The sequence below is a fragment of the Procambarus clarkii genome, chromosome 29, assembly GCF_040958095.1.
Source record: "Procambarus clarkii isolate CNS0578487 chromosome 29, FALCON_Pclarkii_2.0, whole genome shotgun sequence".
In the NCBI taxonomy this organism is placed as follows: Eukaryota; Metazoa; Arthropoda; class Malacostraca; order Decapoda; family Cambaridae; genus Procambarus; species Procambarus clarkii.
The window spans coordinates 16,738,737-16,766,236 of NC_091178.1; the positions used below are offsets into that span (position 1 = coordinate 16,738,737).

Here is a 27,500-nt window from a genome sequence, read left to right on the forward strand (position 1 = left end):
TAGATTTTTTCAGCACATCCCGCTTGCAGCTGTAGCTCAACTCACTAATATTCTGTCACTCTCTATTTCCTCCTGGGTGGCTGACGGATGTTGTAACACCGTCAACCTCAACAACTTGTGTCAACCTCGGCCGCCCTCGCCACCACTGCGCCACGCTCGTCATGGTCACATCCACGTCTTGCACCTTAACCCCCCCCCCCCCCCTTGTGTGGCCCTCCTCCCACTCCCCACTCCCCACTACTCACACCTAACTCCTCCCTACTCGGCCTGTCATCTCGTCTGGTTCGTGGCTATACATTGTGTCCGTGTTACGTGGTCTCGCATGCTCGGTTTTGCTCTGCTCCCTCGCTATACTTTTAATCTATTTTTTTTACACCTGAATATTTTGAAATGGGTTAAAATTGTTTTGAGTGGTGCGTGTTGTGCCACACCGGTTTCCACTCCCTCCTGCCTTTCCCGTGCCATGCTCCACTGTCTGGCTATCCCTGCACCCAACTCTGCCTGGCCCGCATACTCCACGCTCACACCTACCTGTGCGATACACACTGTTGGCGTCTGCACCATTGTATACGTACCTATGCTTCAAAACTGAAATGTTTCGTCATTACTATTTAAACAACGTGAATCGCACATCCCCGGCCTATACAATGGCATGGCTTATGGTTGTATGCGTGCCTGCTGTACGCCCTGGCTGCCTCCACCCCCTGTTGCTGCCACCTGCTGTGACTGGTGTTCCCTGGTGTGGCTGGTGTTGTGTGAGCAGCGTAAACAAGCCCACGAAGCACGCGGGTCTCCGCGGGATGCCCCTGACCTATGACCCGGAGCAGAGCGCCACCTGGCAGATCATCCACGAGGAGGAGAACTGCCAGCTCATCACGGAGCATGGCCCCACTGAATCCAAAGTCTACTCCATTTAACCTGCCTCTCCGCTCCCATTACCCTTGCTCCGCATCCACGCTTTAACCACTAAAGCATGCTAATATATAAATGTTTATAAAGCTAATGATGCTGCATTTGGAACCCCATGTCTTGCCTTTAGGATGGCGCAGCTGCGCACGCGCCGGACCCTACTTGACACTAATTGTCAACTTGATTTTAATTCCCACTTTCAAGATAATAGCTACAGCGATGATTAGAAGATTACCCCTAATTAAAAAAAAGTTTATAACCGGACATTATTAATAAGTACTTATCTTTAAACATAATGTCTAAAGTTTATTGTATTGTCCTGACTCATTGGTGAGCATTTTGTTGCATGCTAACCTGTGCATAATTCCCGCCTTTTCTCTTCCCGCCTAGCTCCCCATTCCCCGCCACCAAGCACGTGCAGGTGACCCTCACCCCTTCCAAAGAATATAATCCCCAGTCAAGTGCCACATGGCGCGCGCTTCAGGAGACCGACGCGCCCATTGACCCCGAGAGGGTTGCGAACTATAATGCCTTAAAGGAACACGATCCCATCTACTCGGAAGTTTACACAGCGCCCGTGGCCCCTAAACCAGGCCAGCGACCGCCGCAAAGAACCAACGCGCTGCCAGGCCCTCGGTCTCCGGTGTCTGAGTTCCTGCCAGCGCTGATGAGATCCGCCAGCGAGACGGACAACGTTACTCGAAGCTTCCTCACTCCACCCAGGACGGGCCCTTCTGCTGTGCTCTCCGCTACCTTAGCTGAGAGTATGCCAGTCAACCACCAGATGACCACCGACCGCGTCAAGATTCCAATGTACGAGGTAAGGACCTAGTCCATCGCAGCCTGTAAAGGGCTCTCATAACATATTCAAGGTTAATATATGATGTTATGTGTGTCTTTCTTAACTCCCCAGAAAAAAATCTGACAATAGTGTTAGATATGGGAACTTCACAAGTTAATCACGTATAAGATCATTGATAAAGACTTATTATTTTTAAATAATTCAGCAATAATTGTTAATTATATCATTAACGTTAATTCTTTTTTATATATAATTATTCCTAGTAGTTATCTATTTTGATGTGGTCGACAAAAATGAATAAGATTCAGAATGTGCTGAGTTTGCTATAATTTAAAACTGGTCTAAATTGACCTTAATAGGAACCTCTCCATAAGAGCCAAAGATACTTAACTATTGAATGCTAATAAGGAAGGCTTGCTAAATAAATGACTTGGTTTATAATTTACATTGATGAAAAGCTCCCCAGCTTGATATGGGCAATACTGTCTTATATTACTTAAACAAGGAAATTTTAATTGTGGAAGGTAAAGTTGTGTTTAGTGGGAGGTGATACTCTTACAGATCACTTCAAATAGACAAGAAATATCAGTACTATTAATAGTTTCATAATACCATAGTAGATTTACGCAGCTGAACTGAACATGCAAAACTATCAATAAATTACAGGGGCTTATATTTATATCAAACTAACAATTAAAAATCTATATAAAATAGAATATATGTCTATTTTATGCGACTACGGGCAAATTATGGATAGCATGAATATTCTCTTACTGTTCCCAACATCAGTAAATAAGGGTGTATAAGAAACAATTGTATTGAAATGTTTGTTTTCAAAATATTTAGCTGTGTTGCCGGTGGGCAGTGACAAAAATCATCGTGTGGGTCTGAATGTGACTCTGGCACAATGTTTTCTTTTGCATTCTGGCGACCCAGACTAGCCTGTCTTAATCCCATACTCCCAAACCATTCCCTTTGGGAATTTAGATGAGGCTAGCCACAAGCGTCTGGCCTCCAACGTTTGGGCAGACAAATAAACATTCTCTTTTATAGGATTAGATATATATATATTCCAGTGTTGGCTAGCGTGAAGAAGTATTGGAACTTGTTTAAATGGTACCAGCTGTGAATAAGATAGATAAGAGATATGAGGTGTGATCTAAACAGGTCTAATGAGTAGTTTAGGCGATGCCAACTACGCTTTAAAATGGCATGTGTGATTCAAACGGGTTGAATCTTACGGGTCTGGGGCTAGATTCACGATGCAGTTACGCAAGCACTTACGAACGTGTACATCTTTCCTCAATCTTTGACGGCTTTGGTTAAATTGTTAAACAGTTTACAAGCAAGAAAACTTCCCAATCAACTGTTGATATTGTTATAAACAGCCTCCTGGTGCTTCGGAGCTTATTAACTGTTTAATAATTGTAAACAAAGCAGCCAAAGTTTGAGAAGATGTACACGTTCGTAAGTGCTTGCGTAACTGCTTTGTGAATCTGGCCCCTGCTTTACAAGGCTGACAAGTGTTCTTTAGAGAGGTGCAAGGCGCGGCTCGGACAGGAACCAGGCGTATTTCAGATGAGCGTCAGACGCTGCTCAGGTATGTGCTAGGATCTGCTTAGACAGGTGCAAGGTGTCACCAGGCAAAGTTCAGACGGGCGCATTGCATGGTTTAGAAAGGCGCCATCCGTAGTTCAGACGTGTGCCTATTGTGGTTCAGGCGAGTGCCAGTGTGTTTCAAGTGTGGAGGAAGGTGGAAGAGGTGAGAGTTGGAGGTGGTGTGGAGCCCTGACCAGCCTCCTCCTCCCCCAGGAAGACTACGACTACTACGCCACTCAGCTCGAGACGTATCACCAGCCTCGCAGACCAGGAGGCCCTAAGGTCTGTCCTTGCATCCCTCCCCACCCACCTATCCCTCCATCCATCCATCCATCCATCCATCTATGTATCCATCCATCCTTTACTTCCGACGTTCCCCGTCACAGTCAGTGTGCTTCTTGGTTGTGCCATGTGTTGGAGCCGTCTCTTGGAACCACTTACAAGTTCCATTTCCTAGTTACTCTTGCTATCACCACTAGTTGGGGGACACATTGCTTCACTTTCAGGTACCACTTGTTGATATCGTTATTTAGTACCACTTGTTGGTATCGCATACAAGTCCGACTACTGGCTAATCCTTCTGGTAATGTGTGTTATCTGTACTAATGTTATCAACTTGTACCACTTGCTGGTAGAAAACTACCTTGTAATATACATCAACATAGTGGCACTAGCAAGGCACATCAACATAGTGGCACTAGCAAGACACATCAACATAGCGGCACTAGCAAGGCACATCAACATAGTGGCACTAGCAAGGCACATCAACATAGTGGCACTAGCAAGACACATCAACATAGCGGCACTAGCAAGGCACATCAACATAGTGGCACTAGCAAGGCACATCAACATAGTGGCACTAGCAAGGCACATCAACATAGCGGCACTAGCAAGGCACATCAACATAGTGGCACTAGCAAGGCACATCAACATAGCGGCACTAGCAAGGCACATCAACATAGTGGCACTAGCAAGGCACATCAACATAGTGGCACTAGCAAGGCACATCAACATAGCGGCACTAGTGTTGCTCCACCAGCTTTTCACCAACTTCAACCTTTCCCTCCGGCCGTCCCGTCTCTGGTTCTTGGTTAAATGATTTCTTGCAGATTTTATCGTTTATTTCTAAGGTATTTTATATATAGTTAAATTTTAAGTTTTAATGCTTATTCCTTTTTATTTTTTCAGGTTGTTTCTTAGACTTATGATTTATTTTTCAGGTTTACTCACAAATGATTGGATAATCTTATGCTTTTTTGTAGTGTATTATTAATACCTAGTGCATAGATCACTGTATTATATGTACGTTTATGAGAGTTACTAGTAATTAAACTGGACCCCATAGTTGTATTATTTTCTACAGTGCTCACAAATATGAGTCTTCGGTACAGCTCACTAAGATCAGCACTTATTGTTAAAAAATACACTTTGTCAAAGAATTCTTGATCCATTACGACTAATGAACACTTCGATTAAATTACTTGTGTAAAGCATTGTGTAAATATATCTGCACGAAATTCAGAGTTCGATTTAAACTTTGTGATTAGCCGCGTGTTCCACCGACTTCTCCTTATGACACATTAGACTCTGAGAGGTGAGCTTGGCACTTCATATGTTGGTGCCCAGATTGTTGCGTCAAGTGGGAACACTTGGAACCTAATGTGTTGGTGCCCCGAGTGTTGCGTCAAGTGGCAAAAACACAGTACCCACCCTCCCCCTTCCACTCTGATATACTTCCTCTTGCAGACGAACGCCATCGGCGGGAGAAAGAAGATTGCCCAGACGGCCTCCTTCAATAGGTTGATGATGGACGTGCTGGGGGAGTGAGCCGCTCCTCGACCCGCCCACCAACACGCCGCCCACTCTGCTCTAGGATTACATTTATGTCACGTTTTTGAAACACTGAACTGCTTTGCCTCTAAACCGAAGTGATTTGCCTCTTAAGGACTTAACCCCACGAAGTCATTTTTAAGGAAGATTCCGACAGCACATTTGGTCACTGAGTCCAGACGCTGAAGGGCAGCCCTCGTCATTGCTTCCCAGTCGACTGAGCCTCTGGTTGATCAGCTCCTCCATAGTGGAAAATAGAGGGGAAGGATCACCTGCAGTTACTGAAAAATTATATATTGATTACCTCCCCGAGTACGCTTCTTCATCATATTCCTTGTGTTCAGGATATTCTTCCGGTGAAATATATCTTTGCGATTTAATGCTAGCCATGAATGTCTTAAAAAAAGCACAGTATCATTCTGGATTAAAAAACGAAGTTAATATATATAATATATATATATATATATATATATATATATATATATATTATATATATATATATTATATATATATATACACGCTCATGTAGCTCGGTGCAGAGGCTTGGGGGCCCCGGTGAGATGTGTCACTGAGGATCTTTCCCCAACAGACCAGTCGTGATCATGCACACTGCTCGTGCTAGCAAGAAGAAGAACAGTCGTGCAGTTCATCCCGTCAGCAACTTATATCATCAGACATAGCATCTTCTATGTCATCTCGTTGACATTGAAGTAATTCTGTTCAAGATGTTATCTGTTGCTGTGTTCGGGCCTTATGACTATTGCCACATCTGATGGTAGGTCTAACACAACAGGTCACTGTGGTCGGTGCCAAGAGACTTCTGCGCCTCTGTTTAGGACGGCTCTAAGTGTTTCTCAATGGGAAGCCGAGTTCTAGGTTCTGACCCCTGGCACGCTACACACCTCACTCTGGCATCACTATGCACCTGACACTCTATACACCTGGCCCCTGGCACTCTACACCCGACCCATTCACTCTACACACCTCCACCAGAGTATGGATTCCTCGCACACTCAATCAGAGTAAGACAGGAAGCGCCAATCATATTTCTGTATTGATCTGTAATGTGGTTTCTAGTTTGGAGTTATGAGAGGTTAAACATTCGAGGAGAAATGATCAAAGTACAAATCTGAGATTGTCCTCTATTACAGACTTGTAAACATTAACGATTTTGATGTTGATGTTTTACCTCTTACTTGCGAAGAGCAGCGTCTAGGTGGTGGAGTGGAGACGTGAGTATTCAGTCCCTAAGGAGAAGATTAACAATGAAACTGTGCAAGGTGTATCTTCCTGTCAGCATTATTGCATCATCGTTGTTTTCGTACTTGCTAGCATTGCCACTTCAGAAAATAACGCCGAATATATATTGTATAAAAAAAATATGTTGTAAACACTGACGACCTAACATAATATATTTGCCAACATTTTTACTACAGAAAGTCGTTTTTAGCAGCTAACGCAAGACGCCATCATCAGTAATGTGGTAATATATATGTGTGTGTGTGGTTGTCAGTGGTGTGATCGGCCCCATATAATGGTGGTTGGTTCACCGCCCCCTTGTACCCTCTTCATCACTCCCTTTGTTTGTTACTCTAGGCAGCTGGTCTCTTACTGCTTTGTTACGTCTACTTGAAATATTAGACTAAATTTTATTTTCTATCCTCATAATAGTTCACCTAATGTGTTCCTTGCTCTACCGATGCACCATTTTCAAGGACTGTGATATCCACGTTCATGGTCGTCCCAGCCGGCCGAGCGCTGCCCAACTTACAGTCCTCGCCCGCAACGCCTCGCAAGCTCGGCCTCGACCCGTGAATCATCTCTCGGGTTGCTGTCAACAATTTCAAAAGTGTACCTTAGTGAGCGCTGTTAAGAAAACATATCTCAAGTAGCATGTCAAGCAAATTATTTCAAACATCATGCTAAAGATGAGTGATGCATTCACCCAGGAGCAGCAGGCAAAATCAATTTCAATACTCCTGATCAAGACATTGGATCTCAAGTAACTTGTAAAGGAAACATGGCTATAGGTAAGCAGCAGCCATTGGGTAGCTTGCCAACGATATCTTGTATCATTATTATGATCCTGATTTGGGCAGAGCTTCTTGGGCAGCACTCTGGCAATGCGTGGCTGGCTAGGCAACGACCTGGCAGGTGCAGGAGCTTTGATATTGCGTGTCACGTCACTAGCACTCGCCAACTAATTAATCAGACTACTTTGGGAATGTTCTTTCCAGGATGACCATATTTTAGCTATTTTGAGAACTGTACAGTTAATGAGTGTGAATAAATGATTATCACAGTCAAAGCACGGGATCATTATTCACCTCTTCTGGGGGGGGGGGAGTAGAGCCTACCACTTTGTGATGTATTATAAAGGCTGCATTCTTCCTGTGCTCTCTGGTTGGATTCTATTACTTAAATATTGGTAACTTAAGGAAGCAGAGTACAACAACTACAAGTTTTCCATAGAGTATGGAAATTCAAAAAGAATTTTCATGTGGAGGATAATTACATGTTTATTGCGAGTAAATTTTGAGAATATTGAGCATATTTTTAGTGCATTACGCATATTATATGTACAGTGAGAATATTTGCTGTTCTCTGAATATATTATATGTACACTTAGGACATTTGCAGTACACTGAGGCCATTTATATTTACTGTACTCTGAATATATTATATGTGCACTGAGGAAATTTGCAGTACACTTAGGACATTTAAGTACACTGAGTATATTTGAAGTATACTGAGTACAGAACACTGAGAACGTTTATAAGTACACCGAACACATTTTCAGAACACTGAGTACATTATAAGTACACTAAGCATATTTTTAGTTCACTATATTTTATGTAAAATTAGCATATTCTAAGTACACTAGGTTAATTGTTTAGTACGCTGATCATATTATCAGTACACAGAGTACGATATAAGTACACTGAGTTCCATGCACATTATTAATACTAAGTGCACATTATCAGTACTAAGTGTTCAGTATCAGTACTAAGTGCACAGTATGAGTACTAAGTGCACAGTATCAGTATTAAGGGCACAGTATCAGTACTAGGTGTACAGTATTAGTACTAAGTGCAATAAGGTGTCTTCAGGCCACCAGGTTAGACAAGTTAAATACCCTAAAAGGAATCCACAGGGAAATAGCAGTTCGGTTATACAGACTAGGTTACAGAGGCAACTGGGAAATTAGTGAACCCAGAGAGTGAGAATGCATCTTCTGCCAAATAATCACAGAAAAAACACTACTTTACTATCTCCTAGAATGTGAAGCAATCAACGACATTAGAAGAGCTTTAAGAGTTCCTGAATCTTACAGTTACCAGCCTGAAGCCATCAACCCTGCCACTCTTCTGGTAAGAAAAAGTGTCCAGCTTTTGGACACTCATAAATACTGTCAAGCAGTATCTTCCCCCGCGATACCAGCCACATAGTAAGGACTGACGGTTAAATGCGCGCTGAGCACTTAGTATATCCTCATCACTCCAGTCAGCAGCTCGACCTGAGAGCATCTGGACGATAGTATGGACCACTAGATCAATTGTGAGCGAACCAGCGTTGCTGCTCCCAGTTACAAAAGGAAGAAACTCTCCAGTTCCGACAATGATCACATTTTCCATCCTGTGACCAAAGCCAACAGGAAGAACCACTCCACGGGGACCTATCAAGAAAAAATTCCTCTATCGATAAACTCTCCAACTATCCAGACAAAATCCCCACTGCCAGTCTTCAAGGTGTAGCATGCTGATGGCAATTCTTCGAGCGCCACAGTAGTGGGCCTTGAGAAAGAGTATCCCAAGTTGAAGATCAGAGCAAAGCCAAATCTCAAAGGCGAATATAGTGAGGCCCAAAGACGAAACAGCTGTAAGGATTCTTAAAAATTACAGAAAATGCGACGAACTCAAGCCAGAGGAAAATCATTGTCCTCCACTATCCCTTGCACATGGCCCTAACTCATTTAGAAAAGTTAAGTTATGTGTTATCAGCAGAAAGATGCCACGTAAAATCCACGAAGCAGTAAACCCTTCAAGTCCTTCTCACTGTAAAAGGACAAATTCCAGAGAAGCTTGATCTTGGCATTTGGGGCGTGTTCTAATACAGGCCTTCAGATGCTTCAGTTTTCAGAGATTTGGACATCACAAGTACGGCTGCCAGCGCCCAGTGAGGTGTGGAATCTGCAGCCAGATCCAACTACACCAAAATTTGCCTTGATAAACACAAGAACTGGCTAATCAGCCAGTTCAAGCAAAGTGCCCAAATTGTTCCACGGCAAACCACGCCTGGCACCTAAGATACCTCATAAGGCTTAAAAGGACCCAAACGAGCACCCCCCCCCCCCTACATCCACAGGAAAGCAAACGTGTCAACCCAAATATATACCAGCTTCCCTGCCCACAAGACAGTGTAGAGCTTGCATAGACCAAACCAGATGGAAAGGGCACATGCCACATCGGCCATGGTGGAGGGTGAGATGGTCTCCGTCCAGGACAGAGGGAGGGCTGGGGACCACCAGGAAATAATTTAATGTAATCGCCTGCTCATTATATCCAGTAAGATATAACTGAAAAATATATCTTCAGCAATAAATATAAATTCCATAGAACGCGTCCAGCGTAGGATGACAAAGTTAATCCCCCAAATTGGAAACCTGTCATATGAAGAGAGATTGACAAAGCTTAATTTACATTCTCTAGAAAGGCAAAAAATTAGGGGTGACATGATAGAGGTGTACAAGTGGATGAATGGGCATAACAAAGGGATATTCATAGGGCATTACAAGTATCAGCACATAATGGAACACGAAACAATGGTTATAAATTAGATAAGTTTAGATTTAGGAAAGATATGGGTAAATATTGGTTGGGGTAACAGGGTTGTTGATTTGTGGAACCAATTTCCGTGTAACATAATAGAAGTAGGATCCCTCGATTGTTTCATGTGTAGGTTAGACAGATATATGAATGAGATTGGGTAGCTATAAATAGGAGCTGCCTCGATGGGCCAAAAGGCCTTCTACACTTTTCTTAATTCTTATGTTCTTAAGATGAAGACGAATGATATTCAGTGCGGCACCATAATGTTTATAATGGGACGGAGTCTATTGACAGTGCTGATTAGCAGGAAAATTAAATATTTTGTGTTGCTCCTCTCAATATTTCCAGTGGATGGAGGTGGATAATGTGAAACATCGTTCCGACGACGTCTCCCGTTCTTAATACACGTCACAGGCCAACGATGCCTGCCACGTCCCGCTACACCTGGAGAGTTAGGGAGGCACGTGCCGGAGCCGTGCTTACTTGACGTACTCCAATCACTTGACTAGAGTACGGATACATAAAGACTTGTATACGCATCCGTACACATCTATAGACATCAAACACGCCTTGTTTGATGCACGTAGAAGGTGTGCACTGAAGATAATACTCAGGTCGAGACGATGGGACTTCAGTTTATAAAGTGAGACATCGTGACTGGCGCTTGGCGGCGTGACATGATAGTTGCGTTGTTCACGATGTTGGTCTGGGTCGTTGGGGCTTGTTAAGCATGACCGCTAATCATCACATCCTCCTCCACCATATTTTTAACCTAAAAACTCCTTCTCTAGCCACGCAGTAATGCTTCACACACGCTAATCATCGGCACCTTTGATAGCCCGCGGCTGCTCTGGTATACATCGGCACCTTTGATATTACTTAGCACCTTTGATGTTCCTCGTCACCTGTTGTATCCCTTTGCACCTGTTATACCTCGGCTGATTTCTTATCCCTTAGCAACCTGTTATTCCTCGGAACTTCTGATATACCTCAACACATCTAATATACCTCAGCATCTCTGAAATTCCTCTTCAACACCAGTATCCATCGATATCTCTGCTATCTATTCACGTCTGTCATCCCTCAGCACCTGTGTTATCCCATGGCACTTCTAATATTCCTCGACACATCTCATATCCACCGACACTTTTAACATCCCTTGGCATCCCTGTTATCCCTCGGCACCTCTGACATCCGACGGCACCTCTGACATCTTTCGGGACACCTGTTATCTTTCGGCACCTTTGTTACCCCCTGGAACCTTTGATATCCCTCAGCATCTATGATATCTCTTGGCACCTCTGACATAAGAACGCAAGAATCAGGTTAACTGCAGAATGCCTATTGACCCATACGTGGCAGCTCCTATTGATATCCACCCAATCTCATTCATATATATATATGTCTAACCTACGCTTGAAACAACCAAGGTATCCTATTTATATTATGTTACGCGGCAATTGGTTCCACAAAATAACACCCCTGTTACCGAAACAGTATTTACCCAGGTCTGTCCCGAATCTAAACATATGCAATTTATGTCCATTCATCCACTTGTACATCTCAATCATATTCCCAGGAACCTCTGACACCCCCAGGACCAAAGACATCCCCCAGGACCAAAGACACCCCCCAGGACCAAAGACACCCCCAGGACCAAAGACACCCCCCAGGACCAAAGACACCCCCCAGGACCAAAGACACCCCCAGGAACCTCTGACACCCCCCAGGACCAAAGACACCCCCCAGGACCAAAGACACCCCCCAGGAACCTCTGACACCCCCCAGGACCAAAGACACCCCCCAGGACCAAAGACACCCCCCAGGAACCTAAGACACCCCCCAGGACCAAAGACACCCCCCAGGACCAAAGACACCCCCCAGGAACCTCTGACACCCCCCAGGACCAAAGACATCCCCCAGGACCAAAGACACCCCCCAGGACCAAAGACACCCCCCAGGACCAAAGACACCCCCCAGGACCAAAGACACCCCCCAGGACCAAAGACACCCCCCAGGACCAAAGACACCCCCCAGGACCAAAGACACCCCCCAGGACCAAAGACATCCCCCAGGACCAAAGACACCCCCCAGGACCAAAGACACCCCCCAGGACCAAAGACATCCCCCAGGACCAAAGACACCCCCCAGGACCAAAGACACCCCCCAGGACCAAAGACACCCCCAGGACCAAAGACACCCCCCAGGACCAAAGACATCCCCCCCGCACCTCAAATACCCCTCCACACGCCTAACCCTCTATCGGCACCTCAGTAGTGTAAACTGACTCACATTCCGACCCTTCTTGTATTTTTCATGGCTGGGTATCTGAGTCGTAAGTTTTTTCAGTTAATCTCTGCAGACACTATTGCAGTCATCCCTAATTTTCACAGGGCTCTTATCACACACTGTGCACCATCACACACTGTACACCATCACACACTGTACACCATCACACACTGTACACCATCACACACTGTACACCATCACACACTGTGCACCATCACACACTGTGCACCATCACACACTGTACACCATCACACACTGTACACCATCACACACTGTACACCATCACACACTGTGCACCATCACACACTGTACACCATCACACACTGTACACCATCACACACTGTACACCATCACACACTGTACACCATCACACACTGTACACCATCACACACTGTACACCCTCACACACTGTACACCATCACACACTGTACACCATCACACACTGTACACCATCACACACTGTACACCATCACACACTGTACACCCTCACACACTGTACACCCTCACACACTGTACACCATCACACACTGTACACCATCACACACTGTACACCCTCACACACTGTACACCATCACACACTGTACACCCTCACACACTGCACCATCACACACTGTACACCATCACACACGGTACACCATCACACACTGTACACCATCACACACTGTACACCATCACACACTGTGCACCATCACACACTGTACACCATCACACACTGTACACCCTCACACACTGTACACCATCACACACTGTACACCATCACACACTGTACACCATCACACACTGTACACCATCACACACTGTGCACCATCACACACTGTACACCATCACACACTGTACACCATCACACACTGTACACCATCACACACTGTACACCATCACACACTGTACACCATCACACACTCTACACCATCACACAGCTCCCACACACACTCTACACCACCACTCAGCTCCCTCACACACTCTACACCACCACTCAGCTGCCTCACACACTCTACACCACCACTCAGCTGCCTCACACACTCTACACCACCACTCAGCTGCCTCACACACTCTACACCACCACTCAGCTGCCCCACACACTCTACACCATCACACAGCTCCCACACACACTCTACACCACCACTCAGCTCCCTCACACACTCTACACCACCACTCAGCTGCCTCACACACTCTACACCACCACTCAGCTGCCTCACACACTCTACACCACCACTCAGCTGCCTCACACACTCTACACCACCACTCAGCTGCCTCACACACTCTACACCACCACTCAGCTGCCTCACACACTCTACACCACCACTCAGCTGCCTCACACACTCTACACCACCACTCAGCTGCCTCACACACTCTACACCACCACTCAGCTGCCTCACACACTCTACACCACCACTCAGCTGCCTCACACACTCTACACCACCACTCAGCTGCCTCACACACTCTACACCACCACTCAGCTGCCTCACACACTCTACACCACCACTCAGCTGCCTCACACACTCTACACCACCACTCAGCTGCCTCACACACTCTACACCACCACTCAGCTGCCTCACACACTCTACACCACCACTCAGCTGCCTCACACACTCTACACCACCACTCAGCTGCCTCACACACTCTACACCACCACTCAGCTGCCTCACACACTCTACACCACCACTCAGCTGCCTCACACACTCTACACCACCACTCAGCTGCCTCACACACTCTACACCACCACTCAGCTGCCTCACACACTCTACACCACCACTCAGCTGCCTCACACACTCTACACCACCACTCAGCTGCCTCACACACTCTACACCACCACTCAGCTGCCTCACACACTCTACACCACCACTCAGCTGCCTTGCGGCATAGTTCATGACTGGCGTCAGCGCCCCAGCTCTTCTTGTCAACAATGGTCGTATAAATTCCATTGACCTCCGCGTTTTCAAAATTTTAGTCATGTGTGAGGGGGAGTCGTGAACTGCTGTCCTTCCCTACTGTAAGTATATACATATCTCTTCTGTTTCTGTATTTCTCCCTCCTGTTACTGTATCTCTCCCTCCTGTTGCTGTATCTCTCCCTTCTGTTACTGTATCTCTCCCTCCTGTTGCTGTATCTCTCCCTCCTGTTGCTGTATCTCTCCCTTCTGTTACTGTATCTCTCCCTCCTGTTACTGTATCTCTCTCTTCTGTTACTGTATCTCTTCCTCCTGTTACTGTATCTCTCCCTCCTGTTACTGTATCTCTTCCTCCTGTTGTTGTCATATATCATTATGTCTTCTACATCATTCTCTCTCCTTCACCACTATCTCTCCCTCACCTTTATGTCTCCCTCACCATTATCTCTCCCATACCATTATATCTCCCTCACTATTATCTCTCACACATTATTATCTTTTCCACACCCTTATTTCTCCCACACCATTATCTCTTCCACACCATTATCTCTCCCATACAATTGTCTCCCACACCGATATCTCTACCATATCATTACTTCTTCAATACCATTATCTCTCCGAAACTTTTATCTCCCAAACACCAAGAGTACATCCAATTACTGACTTTCTCTTGCGTAACATCCTCTACTGAGGATGTTACGTGACATCCTCTGACACGTAACATCCTCTACTGAGGACGTTACGTGACATCCTCTGACACGTAACATCCTCTACTGTGGCTGGTGCTCCACTCCAAAATATTTACTTTCTCTGTAAACGTCCAGTTCCCAGGTGAGCCTTTTGTGTGGTTGAGGCGGGGTCGCCAGTCTTCTCTGTTTAGATTAACTGTTCAGCTTGACACACACGCACACGCGCACGCACACGCGCACGCACACGCGCACGCACACGCACACGCGCACGCACACGCACACGCACACGCGCACGCACATGCACACGCACACGCACGCACACACACACACACACACACACACACACACACACACACACACACACACACACACACACACACACACACACACACACACACGCGCGCGTGGGTTGAGAGGCGGGACAAATAAGCCGAAGCTCAACCCCCGAAAGCACAACTAGGTGAGACACATAGGAAGAAGAGCGCTGGTGGCTGAGTGGACAGCTCGCTAGATACGTAATCCTGTGGTCCGGGGTTCGATTGAAGGATCCGGGTCCGGGGTGAAGGATCTATGCCCATTGTCAGAGACTCGACTTTAGTGATAGTAATATATATCCATTTTAACACGGCAATACATGATAAAGTGGTATATATTGATGCATCTTAAATTTGTTAATCCGTTGAAAAATATTTTATTAACTAAATGTTTCCAGCAAATTTTATACAGCTATCAAAAAACATTTACACTTTATTGATGTATTTTACTGAGAAGTACAACGTTTATTATTTAAACATGAATTTTTTTTATAATATGGATGGAAGCAAATAGTATTATGAAAGTTAATATTTAGAAATCACACACACACACACGGCTTGATAATGGTCTTCGATGGACCGAAACGTCCTCGTTTCTTCATCTTCTGATGTGTGGTTTAGGTCATCATAGAAAATTATAAACAAATTATTATCCAGCTTAGGACAACTAAATATTTTAAGACTGTTTCATTGAGCTATGAAACATTTAAAATTTATTAGAGTATTTTACTGAACAGTACATAAGTTAATTATCTAATCTTGAAAAAGTATTTTTAAAACATATGGGAGAAAAGAGTAAATGCTGCTGACACAATTAACATTCGTCATGACAGCATAAGCCGGTGGTACAGTTTCCCAGACTCGCTGGTAGTCTAGTCGAAGCCTAGTTGCTGTAACTCATATATGTTACTCAACCATAAATACTGAAACCTTCAATTCCTTAAGTGTCTAAAGTTGAAGCTGCAGCAATATCACCTTACGGCTGACTCTCAAGTGATGCTCTCAAGCTTGTGTTTACCTTGCGGGGAGTGGCCTTGGAGGTGTGTCGGGGACCCCCTTCCTCCCCTCCACACCGCTATAATATACATCGACTTTACTGATATTAGGTCTACTGTGTAAAATATATGGCAATATCGAACATTTAATTAGATCAAAACTGTATAAGTTGATGGGGAAGCAAGAACAAGTAGTATGTGTGAAGGACAGTTTAGCACGAGGGATCACCTGTTACGCCTACGCGATCTGAGCGTGACGTACGTCTTCCATACGCAGCTGAATTACGCAAATGTCTTACGCTGTTTATTTAACTATGATATGAAGGTGCGTAATGGTTTATACACCATGAACACCACCTCAGTAGCAACAGCATTAGAGCATATAGGGTTAAGACACAGGGAAGACATGTTTGAGCGTAGGCGTAAAGATCCGGAGAGTGTAGCGACTGTATTGATCTGCGCGTCAGGTGTCGCTTGAGGGTCGGGGGCTCCGGTGGGTGACGCGCTGCTCGGCCACCAGTTGACGGCAAGATGGCGTGCTGTGTGGAGGTGCTCGCTCTCGTGCTGCTGATCGTCACGGCCTCAGCCACCACCCCTGACACGCTGCAGAAGTTCCCACTTTTGATGCCTCACGTCAAGCCTGAACGGGTGAGTGTGTGAAGGCTTGTTTGGGAATAGTCTGCTCAGGCCAGTAACTATGATAGGAAGTGTGGGGAATAGTCTGCTCAAGCCAGCAACTATGATAGGAAGTGTGGGAATAGTCTGCTCAAGCCAGCAACTATGATAGGAAGTGTGGGAAATAGTCTGCTCAAGCCAGTAACTATGATAGGAAGTGTGGGAAATAGTCTGCTCAAGCCAGTAACTATGATAGGAAGTGTGGGGAATAGTCTGCTCAAGCCAGTAACTATGATAGGAAGTGTGGGGAATAGTCTGCTCAAGCCAGTAACTATGATAGGAAGTGTGGGGAATAGTCTGCTCAAGCCAGTAACTATGATAGGAAGTGTGGGAATTCCCTTGATGTTCAGGAGACACGTGGCAAGGCTGGCGTCCGCAGGCCCGTATAGTGTACGACAAATTATTATTATTTATACGCCTTGCTAATGGTCCAGGACGGACCCAAACATCGTCGTCTCTTCATCTTCTAGTGTGTGGTTTGGTCATCATATCTTCAGCCACGTTATTGTGACTCATCATCTGCTTACTGTTATTGCATAACGCTATTTAGGCAAATACTTTATGGATATTGCCAAGCAATTAAAGTAGGTATTTATACTTACCAGCTGCTCCGGAGGTTTTAAGTGACACATGATACAAAGAAAATAATGTGTTGTGCACAAGAAAGCAAAACAAATATGTATGTAAAATATTTTAAAGACCGTAGAGTAAAAATACAATTCCCGGGAATAACCCATTCTCCAGGCTTAAACACAAGCCATATGGTAGGCTTCGTTGCATTATACACTATGATACTCAGACACTACCATAGGTAATATCATTCATTGGCACCTTATATACAATATTTATGCCCTTGTAAACGTATATTACGACTCGTAGCAATAACAGTTAAATAAAGTGCGAATTATAGAGGTTGGTGTTTTAAAGGGTGTGGGGGCGACAGCTATGACGTCACGCTTGCGTCACACTCCAGGGTTCCAGAGTTACGAGAACTCTGAGCTACTGCTATTCAAGATAGCTTATCCCATTTAAATGTTAAAGGACGATCGTTTAAAAGATTTTTATAAATGCTTATTAATAATATATCTTTCCGAAACTAATTTACAATCCACAATTTTGCACGAATTAGCCCAGTCAGTTGAAAGATTACAATCTCTTAAGTGAACAAATAATGCATTGGACCCTTAACCTGTTTTTATACTGTATTATGTTCTTTTATTCTCTGGTCAGGATGTTTACCTGTTTGGCCAACATAGAACTTATTAATATTTTTACATAAAATTTTATACACACTTCCATTGCAACTATCAGGTAAATTTTTAATTAGGGTTTTCTATATCAAGATTCCTAAATGCTACATTGATATTAAATTGTTTTTTAATTTAGGAATTCAACAGAAATTATCATGAAGTAGTAGAATTAATGTATTCTGAATATTGGATTCTTCTTTCTTTTTCAAACCAAAGAAAGTGTTACGAGCAATTTGGCTGGCTTTATCAATATATGGCAGGGTATTTTATATTGAAACAGACACGGATGGCACCAATTTCGTCATCTGTAAACTCAGGACTATATATCCTTAGAGCCCTCAGAACATAGAAAAAATACAACTTGTTTTACACTTTGATGATAAGATGAATAAAACTGTTCATAAGACCCAACATTTGTTGGTTTTCTATATACTTAAAACTTAAAATTATTTTACATGTATAAATGATGACATCTAAGAATGGTGACGAGTTGTCTAGTTCCATTTCCATTATAAACGTCATGGATGAGGCTAGAGTGTTTAAATCTAATAAAAACGTGTCCATGTTTCTGTTCATAGACCATAAGCAAAACAACATAACGGAACCATGTAACATTAGTAGGCAAAATTTTTCTTAATAGTCTTGTTTCATAGAATTCCATATGAAGATTGTTTAAAACAGGAGAAAGACGGTTACCCATAGCCATTCCAAATTTTTGACATTGAATTCATCATTAAAAACAGAATTAGAGTTAATAACACTGTTATATTAATTCTATGAACGTAGAAAATGGAAGGGGGCAAATAAAATTTTAACAGTTCATCAGATAAAAATCTTAGTAAGTCATCAACTGGAACTTTGGTGTATAAACAAGTTACATCAAAGCTAACCATTTCATAATTACAAAGGTCTTTCTTATTACATAATTTTTCAACTAAATCAACATTATTCTTTATATTTGAATTATAAATATTCTCAACAATACTCGCCTAGTTTCACTAGGTGAGTAATGGACTGTCCAATACTCCGGATAGTCTGGAACTGAGTATAATAGTCCAAATTGTAAACCTATTGTTGGTAATCTTCTCTCAGCATCATTCAGCCCTCGTCGTCATGCTGAGAGATGGCTTCAACACTGAGAACGAAGCTTGCATTAATAATTGGGCTCCTACCAACCAAACCGTTATTGGTAATGGTGACCTTCCACACGCTCAGCGGTGACTCCTTCACGGCCAGCGGTTCCCGCCCGACTGTATGAAGCCTCGCACATATAAATCAGAATTTTTGTGGTCTTGACTTAATTCCGTGTGCACTTTGTCTCTCAATATTTTCCTTAAAGACAACAGAGCCGATAATCTAGCCTAAGCATATGCTCTCATAGATCGCATCATTTACAAATTTGGGTGCTCTGTATAGACTGAGGACAATAGTACGCAAATATCTTCCCCGTCTCATAGGCTTGAGGGTAAGCCAGATGGATGAGAGTCCATTCATCGCGCCTACTGCCATGCCAGACTATCACAGGTGTGGTTGAAGCATCATGATCAGTTGACATTGTTGTTACTATCGCTCAGATTCTCTGTGAGAGTGCGTCGCTCAGTGACTCGGTGTTAATTTCACAATTACTCTTATCTGCCATCCTTATGTACTTGCATGTAAACATTAATAAAGGCAATTCAATCACAAACTTCAAGAAATGTCAAAATACTTCATGCATGATGATTTATTACCTAAACGTTTACCCCAAAATCCGGCTTATCTAAGAATCACAACTTTGCCTGTTGTAAATAGTTCATTACTAGTGTAATATATTAAAGTGAACATTGGGATCCAGTTGCATGTTAGTTAAGTGATCACGGGTCCAGTTACATGATAGTTAAGTGAACATTAGGGTCCAGTTACTTGTTAGTTAAGTGAACACTAGGGTCCAGTTATTTGATAGCTAAGTGAAAATTCGGGTAGAGTTACATGATAGTTTAGTTAAAATTGTAGTCCAGTTACATGTTAGTTAAGTGAACATTCGGGTGCAGTTACATGGTAGTTAAGTGAACATTGGGGTCAAGTTATGTGTTAGTTAAGTGAATGTTGTACCCAGATTACTGTGTCAAATTTATTTAGTCTCTCAATATACTGGTGGCGGAAGCTGTATATGGAGCGCGTGGAGGAGGTTATGAGGTTCTTCTTTAGGTTATCTTGAGATGATTTCGGGGCTTAGCGTCCCCGCGTCCCCCGTACATTTGTTCCACCCCACTCCCCAGGCAGCAGCCCGTAGCAGCTAACTCCCAGGTACCTATTTTACTGCTAGGTGAACAGGAGCATCTGGCTGAAAGAAACTTGCTTATTTGTTACCGTCTCCACCGGGAATCGAACTCGGAACCTCAGGACTACGAATCCCGAGCGCTGTCCACCCAGCTGTCAGGCATCTTAAGTGTGGCAAATCTATTGGAGACAGTGTATGGTTGGTCCCTCCTGGTCAGTGTGTGGTTGGCCAAATCACTTCAACTTGCTAAGGCCGCACGAGCATCAAGTGTGCGTTGACGCACACCGAAAATTACTTGACCTGTTAAGCAAATCGGGACATGCATACTAGGCCAAGTTGTACGTTCTGGCTATTAGGTACGACATATGTATACATATTAGAGAGGGTTGTTTAATGGGGAGGGTTGTTTGGTGCGAGGGTTGTTTGGTGGGAGGGTTGTTTGGTGGGAGGGTTGTTTGGTGGGGAGGGTTGTTTGGTGGGAGGGTTGTTTGGTGGGAGGGTTGTTTGGTGGGGAGGGTTGTTTGGTGGGAGGGTTGTTTGGTGGGAGGGTTGTTTGGTGGGAGGGTTGTTTGGTGGGAGGGTTGTTTGGTGGGAGGGTTGTTTGGTGGGAGGGTTGTTTGGTGGGAGGGTTGTTTGGTGGGAGGGTTGTTTGGTGGGAGGGTTGTTTGGTGGGGAGGGTTGTTTGGTGGGAGGGTTGTTTGGTGGGAGGGTTGTTTGGGGGGGAGGGTTGTTTGGTGGGAGGGTTGTTTGGTGGGAGGGTTGTTTGGTGGGAGGGTTGTTTGGTGGGAGGGTTGTTTGGTGGGAGGGTTGTTTGGTGGGAGGGTTGTTTGGTGGGAGGGTTGTTTGGTGGGGAGGGTTGTTTGGTGGGAGGGTTGTTTGGTGGGAGGGTTGTTTGGTGGGGAGGGTTGTTTGGTGGGAGGGTTGTTTGGTGGGAGGGTTGTTTGGTGGGAGGGTTGTTTGGTGGGAGGGTTGTTTGGTGGGAGGGTTGTTTGGTGGGAGGGTTGTTTGGTGGGGAGGGTTGTTTGGTGGGGAGGGTTGTTTGGTGGGAGGGTTGTTTGGTGGGGAGGGTTGTTTGGTGGGAGGGTTGTTTGGTGGGAGGGTTGTTTGGTGGGAGGGTTGTTTGGTGGGAGGGTTGTTTGGTGGGAGGGTTGTTTGGTGGTAGGGTTGTTTGGTGGTAGGGTTGTTTGGTGGGAGGGTTGCTTGGTGGGAGGGTTGCTTGGTGGGAGGGTTGTTTGGTGGGAGGGTTGCTTGGTGGGAGGGTTGCTTGGTGGGAGGGTTGTTTGGTGGGAGGGTTGTTTGGTGGGAGGGTTGTTTGGTGGGAGGGTTGTTTGGTGGGAGGGTTGTTTGGTGGGAGGGTTGCTTGGTGGGAGGGTTGCTTGGTGGGAGGGTTGCTTGGTGGGAGGGTTGTTTGGTGGGAGGGTTGTTTGGTGGGAGGGTTGTTTGGTGGGAGGGTTGTTTGGTGGGAGGGTTGTTTGGTGGGAGGGTTGTTTGGTGGTAGGGTTGCTTGGTGGGAGGGTTGCTTGGTGGGAGGGTTGCTTGGTGGGAGGGTTGCTTGGTGGGAGGGTTGCTTGGTGGGAGGGTTGTTTGGTGGGAGGGTAACAACTAGAGAGCGGGCCACCCCAAGGGCCCACTGAGGTACGGAACTACAAGTCACACGACAAAGTTGAGTTGTGACCTTAATCCTTCAAGAGGGTCAACATGAAAGCAACATATTTAGTTTTTGTGCTTCTCGGGATTTATAGGAGTGTTACCAACAAGATTCTGTTTGCATGTTTACTGTGAGCTCAGTGCGTGCATACTTGCACTAGCGGAGCGCATGAGCCGGAGTGGACATTAGTAAGTAGTGCCAAGTTGTTAATGAAGTAACACCTTGATTGAGCGGGACTCTCTTTAAGAACAAATCATTCAGGAATCAGTTTGGCAAAAGATAAATATGTGAGACATGTGTCCTGTCACTAATCAGACCATCCTCGCATTCACATATCCAAGCTCGTTAATTCAGCCGCCAAACACCCTGTTTATAATTAAAAGCGGTTTACAAATGACTCACGACTGATGACGTCCGAACACCCTGCACAAGTACTGCAACCCGTCCTGGACTGTCCATTACATCCAGCGGTCGACCCCACAGACGCATTCATAATTTTTTACATGCTGTTCATTCAAAACGGGAATTTTCTCAGATATAAATTAATATTATAATATATTAGCATATTGTGCATATATAGGCATAAGTTAGGTTAGGTGTTTAGGTTCTGTTGGCGATTATTTGTATTTGTAGTACGAGGGTGAAGTATTTACAGCGTTGTGGTTCGAACAAAATTCGTCAGTGAAGCACTTGTTCCGGAAGTGTTCGAACGTCAACAGTTGTGAGTCGAATGAATAATGAATAACATGTACAAATTTATGTATGCGTCTATGGGGTCGACCGCTGGATGTGATGGACTTGAGTCCAGGACGGGTTGTGTGTAAACCGTTTTTCATTCTTAAACAGTGGGTTTGGCGGGTGCATGGAATCACTTTTGGGTCTTTGTTTGGAGGACGGGCTGAGTGTTGTGCTCACGTCCTCTATTCGAACCACAACTCTATGTCTTCACCCATGTACTTCAAATACAAATAATCGCCAACAGAACCTTAATTAACACCTAACCTAACCAGCCCGTCCTCCAAACAAAGACCCAAAAGTAATTCCATGCACACTACGACTCCCATTGCTTTTAAGTACACACATTATATATATACTTGAAGACGTTCTATTGTTAGTTCTGTATTTCCATTTTCAGTTATCTGACTAAATGTGTGTTTCTTTCCGAACATCAGTTTTTGTTGTTTGTTTTGGTTTGAGAGGATCCCGAAACAAGTGTTCTGACTTGTTTGCTGGTTACGAGGTCTTGCTTTTCCAGCTCGTCTGTAGCCTTAATCTGTTGGCTTCCTTACCGAACACTAGCAGCTAGTTGCTTTAAAACCAAGTTCCTAATTACTGCTGGATGAACGAGTTCGAGCCAGGGTGTGCTGGCGGGCCGGGGAAGTGGACGAGGGCGCTATACCCTCTATTCCACAAGGATCATTGTGGGCCGTGACTTATAAACAAAGCTAATTGAAGATAACATTCTCTGGCCTCAACTGTTTTGGAGTAAAGGGAGCAGTGAGGCCAGTCCTCTCTCGCCACCCTGAAGGGCCCCGTTGTTCAGGAGGAAGAAACTGATATGAGGAGGTTGTTAATGGTACTGAGCCGGTGCATCCCCCCCCCCCCCCCGGGCTGTGGAGAGTGTGGGGGTCTGTCTGGGTCTGGCTCTCAGTAGTTAAAAGGTGGGTCAAAGAAGTGCTGGGTATCCTACTAAATACTCTGTTGTACAGTTTAATATATTCCTACCCAATTATCTAGAACTCATTTTAATCTACTGAACATGCTTCTGAAAAATCTTAAATTACTCATAACCAGCGGGTCCCTGAAGGTTTCTTTCCGTAAGATCCAGGGAATCAAACACAAAATTCACTATGAATTTATTCTTGATTTTCGAAGGGTAGATAAAGACAGATTATTTAATACAGTTGACACGGGTAAAAACTGAGTACACAGATGAGCCATTGAAAAATTAGAAATATCTTTTTCAGTGTCAGAGTAGTTAACAGATGGAATGCATTAGGCAGTGATGTGGTGGAGGCTGACTCCATACACAGTTTCAAATGTAGATATGATAGAGCCCAATAGGCTCAGGAACCTGTACACCAATTGATTGACAGTCGAGAGCCGAAGCTCAACCTCCTGTAAACCCAGCTCGTTTTTTTTTTTTTGCAGGGATATTCCTGCGCGGGCCCTAAGCCTCTGGCTGGCCCACTAAGTGTTGCTCGTTTCTGTTTTACTTGGGCGGAGTATGAGTATTTATGACTCGTATGGTCGCTTCAGTAAGATTTTGCCCAGCTAGGTGAGTACACACACACACACACACACACACACACACACACACACACACACACACACACACACACACACACACACACACACACACACACACACACACTCTGATATATGTAAATGATCTCCCGGAGGGTATCGATTCATTTCTCTCAATGTTTGCGGACGATGCTAAAATTATGAGAAGGATTAAAACAGAAGAGGACTGTTTGAGGCTTCAAGAAGACCTAGACAAGCTGAAGGAATGGTCGAACAAATGGTTGTTAGAGTTTAACCCAACCAAATGTAATGTAATGAAGATAGGTGTAGGGAGCAGGAGGCCAGATACAAGGTATCATCTGGGAGAGGAAATTCTTCAGGAGTCAGAGAAGGAAAAAGACTTGGGGGTTGATATCACGCCAGACCTGTCTCCTGCAGCACATATCAAGCGGATAACATCAGCGGCATATGCCAGGCTGGCCAACATACGAACGGCATTCAGAAACTTGTGTAAAGAATCATTCAGAACTTTGTATACCACATATGTCAGGCCAATCCTGGAGTATGCAGCCCCAGCATGGAGTCCATATCTAGTCAAGGATAAGACTAAACTGGAAAAGGTTCAAAGGTTTGCCACCAGACTAGTACCCGAGCTGAGAGGTATGAGCTACGAGGAGAGACTACGGGAATTAAACCTCACTTCGCTGGAAGACAGAAGAGTTAGGGGGGACATGATCACCACATTCAAGATTCTGAAGGGGATTGATAGGGTAGATAAAGACAGTCTATTTAACACAAGGGGAACACGCACAAGGGGACACAGGTGGAAACTGAGTGCCCAAATGAGCCACAGAGATATTAGAAAGAACTTTTTTAGTGTCAGAGTGGTTGACAAATGGAATGCATTAGGGGGTGATGTGGTGGAGGCTCACTCCATACACAGTTTCAAGTGTAGATATGACAGAGCCCGATAGGCTCAGGAATCTGTACACCTGTTGATTGACGGTTGAGAGGCGGGACCAAAGAGCCAGAGCTCAACCCCCGCAAACACAACTAGGTGAGTACAACTAGGTGAGTACACACACACGTTTACATGCCTGGCGCGGTGGTTGGAATACCGGTCTAATACACCAGGAGTTCGATTCCCGGAAGTCAAATTTATACAGGTCCTCACAGCCTAGCGGACAGCACTCGAGGGTCGTACTCTTAAGGACACAGGTTTCTTTCACCTGATACCTCTATTCACCTAGCAGTAAATAGGTACCTAGGAGTTAGACAACTGCTACGGGCTGCGTACTTGTTGTACTTGCAGGAGATGAACTTTGGCTCTTGGTCCCGCCTCACAACTGTTTTATAATATATATATAAATATAATATATATATATATTTTATTTTTTATTTTTTTCAATAGGGAAGGGAGTACCACCTCTGGCTGGAAGAAGGGGGGACCCATAGCCTCGGAGGAAACCACACATAACGCATTGGAGGGAATGTAGGTCCCTTCCAATACAGTTTCTGTGTGCTTTTCTCCTACCACCCCCTTCCCCCTTTTTTTTTTTCCTTTATTGTGTATTTGAAGGTTACAAAACATACAAGACAAATGCCTAAAGGTTATGGATCTCTTGAAGCTCCTCCGCTTCTGGACAGGAACCGAGGACGCAGCAAGCATTTCCCCTCTGGATCGCCACACTGAGACGCTGAAATAAAAAACTGGAAGCCCTTAGGTCTCTGGTGACGTCAATGAGCCTGGAACCCAATTCCTTGAGAAATCCCAAGGCACTCTTGCCCCAGGGGCCATGCGTCTCAGACGCTATGGGAACAAAGAGGTATTGCCCTTCCAGTCGCCTGTACTTGAGTGATTTTGATGTTTCCCTGTGGTTGGCCGCCCCACCTGCTTGATCAGCTCCGAAGTGTACATAGGTGTCAGCCAGGGTGGATACACATGTGTAGTCCCACACCAACTGTCTACCCTCCTTCCATGGGTATATGGTGATGCCATCATATATATATAATATATATATATATATATATGTATATATATATATATATATATATATGTATATATATATATATATATATATATATATATATATATATATATATATATATATATATATATATATATTTAAAGGTTACAAAACATACAAGACAAATGCCTAAAGGTTATGGATCTCTTGAAGCTCCTCCGCTTCTGAACAGGAACCGGTATATATATATATATATATATATATATATATATATATATATATATATATATATATATATATATATATATATATATATATATGTATATATATATATATATATATATATATATATATATATATATGTATGTATATATATATATATATATATATATATATATATATATATATATATATATATATATATATATATATATATATAACACAACTTAGACACACCCTGCAAGATGACTCGAACTCAGAAAGTACAGGTGCTCGCGCACCTGACGTAACTGATACGTCAGTTACGTCAGGTGCGTAACACTACCCAGACTCTTCAAAAGGAATAGAAACTTCGAAATATTTCCTCAACGTTTCCATCCCCCGAGGGCACCAGGGTTAGTACACGATCACATTACGTTTTTCATGTAATTTAATTACAATTTTGCCTAATCTGAGGATTTTAATTAAGTATTATTAAAGTGAGGATAAAGCTGGTATTGACTGTCACGCAGGACAGAGGGTGACAGAGGGTCATCCACAAGACAATAGGTCTAAACTGTAGGCTGAAACACATATATATCATGGTTATAATCAGTGTTTTAACGTATGAATATGTAAAATCAACTTTCTATCGTGCACTGACACACAAGGGCAGGGATGGGTTCATAAAAGATGCAGCTTAAAAATAATATAGATAAAATTGTTCTTCATGCTTTAAAATGGATAAGCAAATTTTGGATCAATTGTTAGGATGTCGTCCAGTACACTAGATTCAATGAAATAGTTACACAGTTGGTGGTACAAGAGGCCAGGAGGTCTAAAATCTTTTACGGTTTCACATTCAACAATATAGTGTTCTAGTGAATGCATTAAAGGTTTGTCACAGAGTTTGCAATCTGAATATTTTGGTAGTGGCTCAGCCTCACTAACCTGCCAGATGTGTCTATAGCCAAGGCGAATTCGCGCAATGACTACATCACATTGCCTGGTCCGGTTACTGTGCTAACCATACAATACCTATTATTACAAAAGTTGTCACAACTTTTATATGAGAGATGGGAGGGAGATGGATGCACTCAATCCTGGAGGG

General features: G+C 44.0%; 2 protein-coding genes across 13 annotated transcripts in view; both read left to right on the forward strand.

Annotated features, from left to right (window-relative positions):
- Nucleotides 1-7,448, forward strand: part of LOC123765105 (PDZ and LIM domain protein 3) — a 92,331-nt gene extending 84,883 nt beyond the window's left edge. For 9 of the 10 annotated variants that reach the window (XM_045753565.2, XM_045753566.2, XM_045753570.2 and 6 more), the window contains 3 exons: nucleotides 1,300-1,729; nucleotides 3,524-3,592; nucleotides 5,057-7,448. In XM_045753565.2, the coding sequence (XP_045609521.2) occupies nucleotides 1,300-1,729; nucleotides 3,524-3,592; nucleotides 5,057-5,137 (580 nt within the window). In that variant the 3' untranslated portion in view covers nucleotides 5,138-7,448. The remainder of the gene's footprint in view (nucleotides 1-1,299; nucleotides 1,730-3,523; nucleotides 3,593-5,056) is intronic. The other variant, XM_045753568.2, reaches the window with a different exon arrangement.
- A 9,184-nt stretch (nucleotides 7,449-16,632) lies between these two features.
- The window catches only part of Phm (Peptidylglycine-alpha-hydroxylating monooxygenase), a 71,637-nt gene continuing 60,769 nt past the window's right edge, over nucleotides 16,633-27,500 (forward strand). For 2 of the 3 annotated variants that reach the window (XM_045753577.2, XM_045753575.2), the window contains exon 1: nucleotides 16,634-16,792. In XM_045753577.2, the coding sequence (XP_045609533.1) occupies nucleotides 16,676-16,792 (117 nt within the window). In that variant the 5' untranslated portion in view covers nucleotides 16,634-16,675. Of the gene's footprint in view, nucleotides 16,793-27,500 lie in introns of all 3 variants that reach the window. The other variant, XM_045753576.2, reaches the window with a different exon arrangement.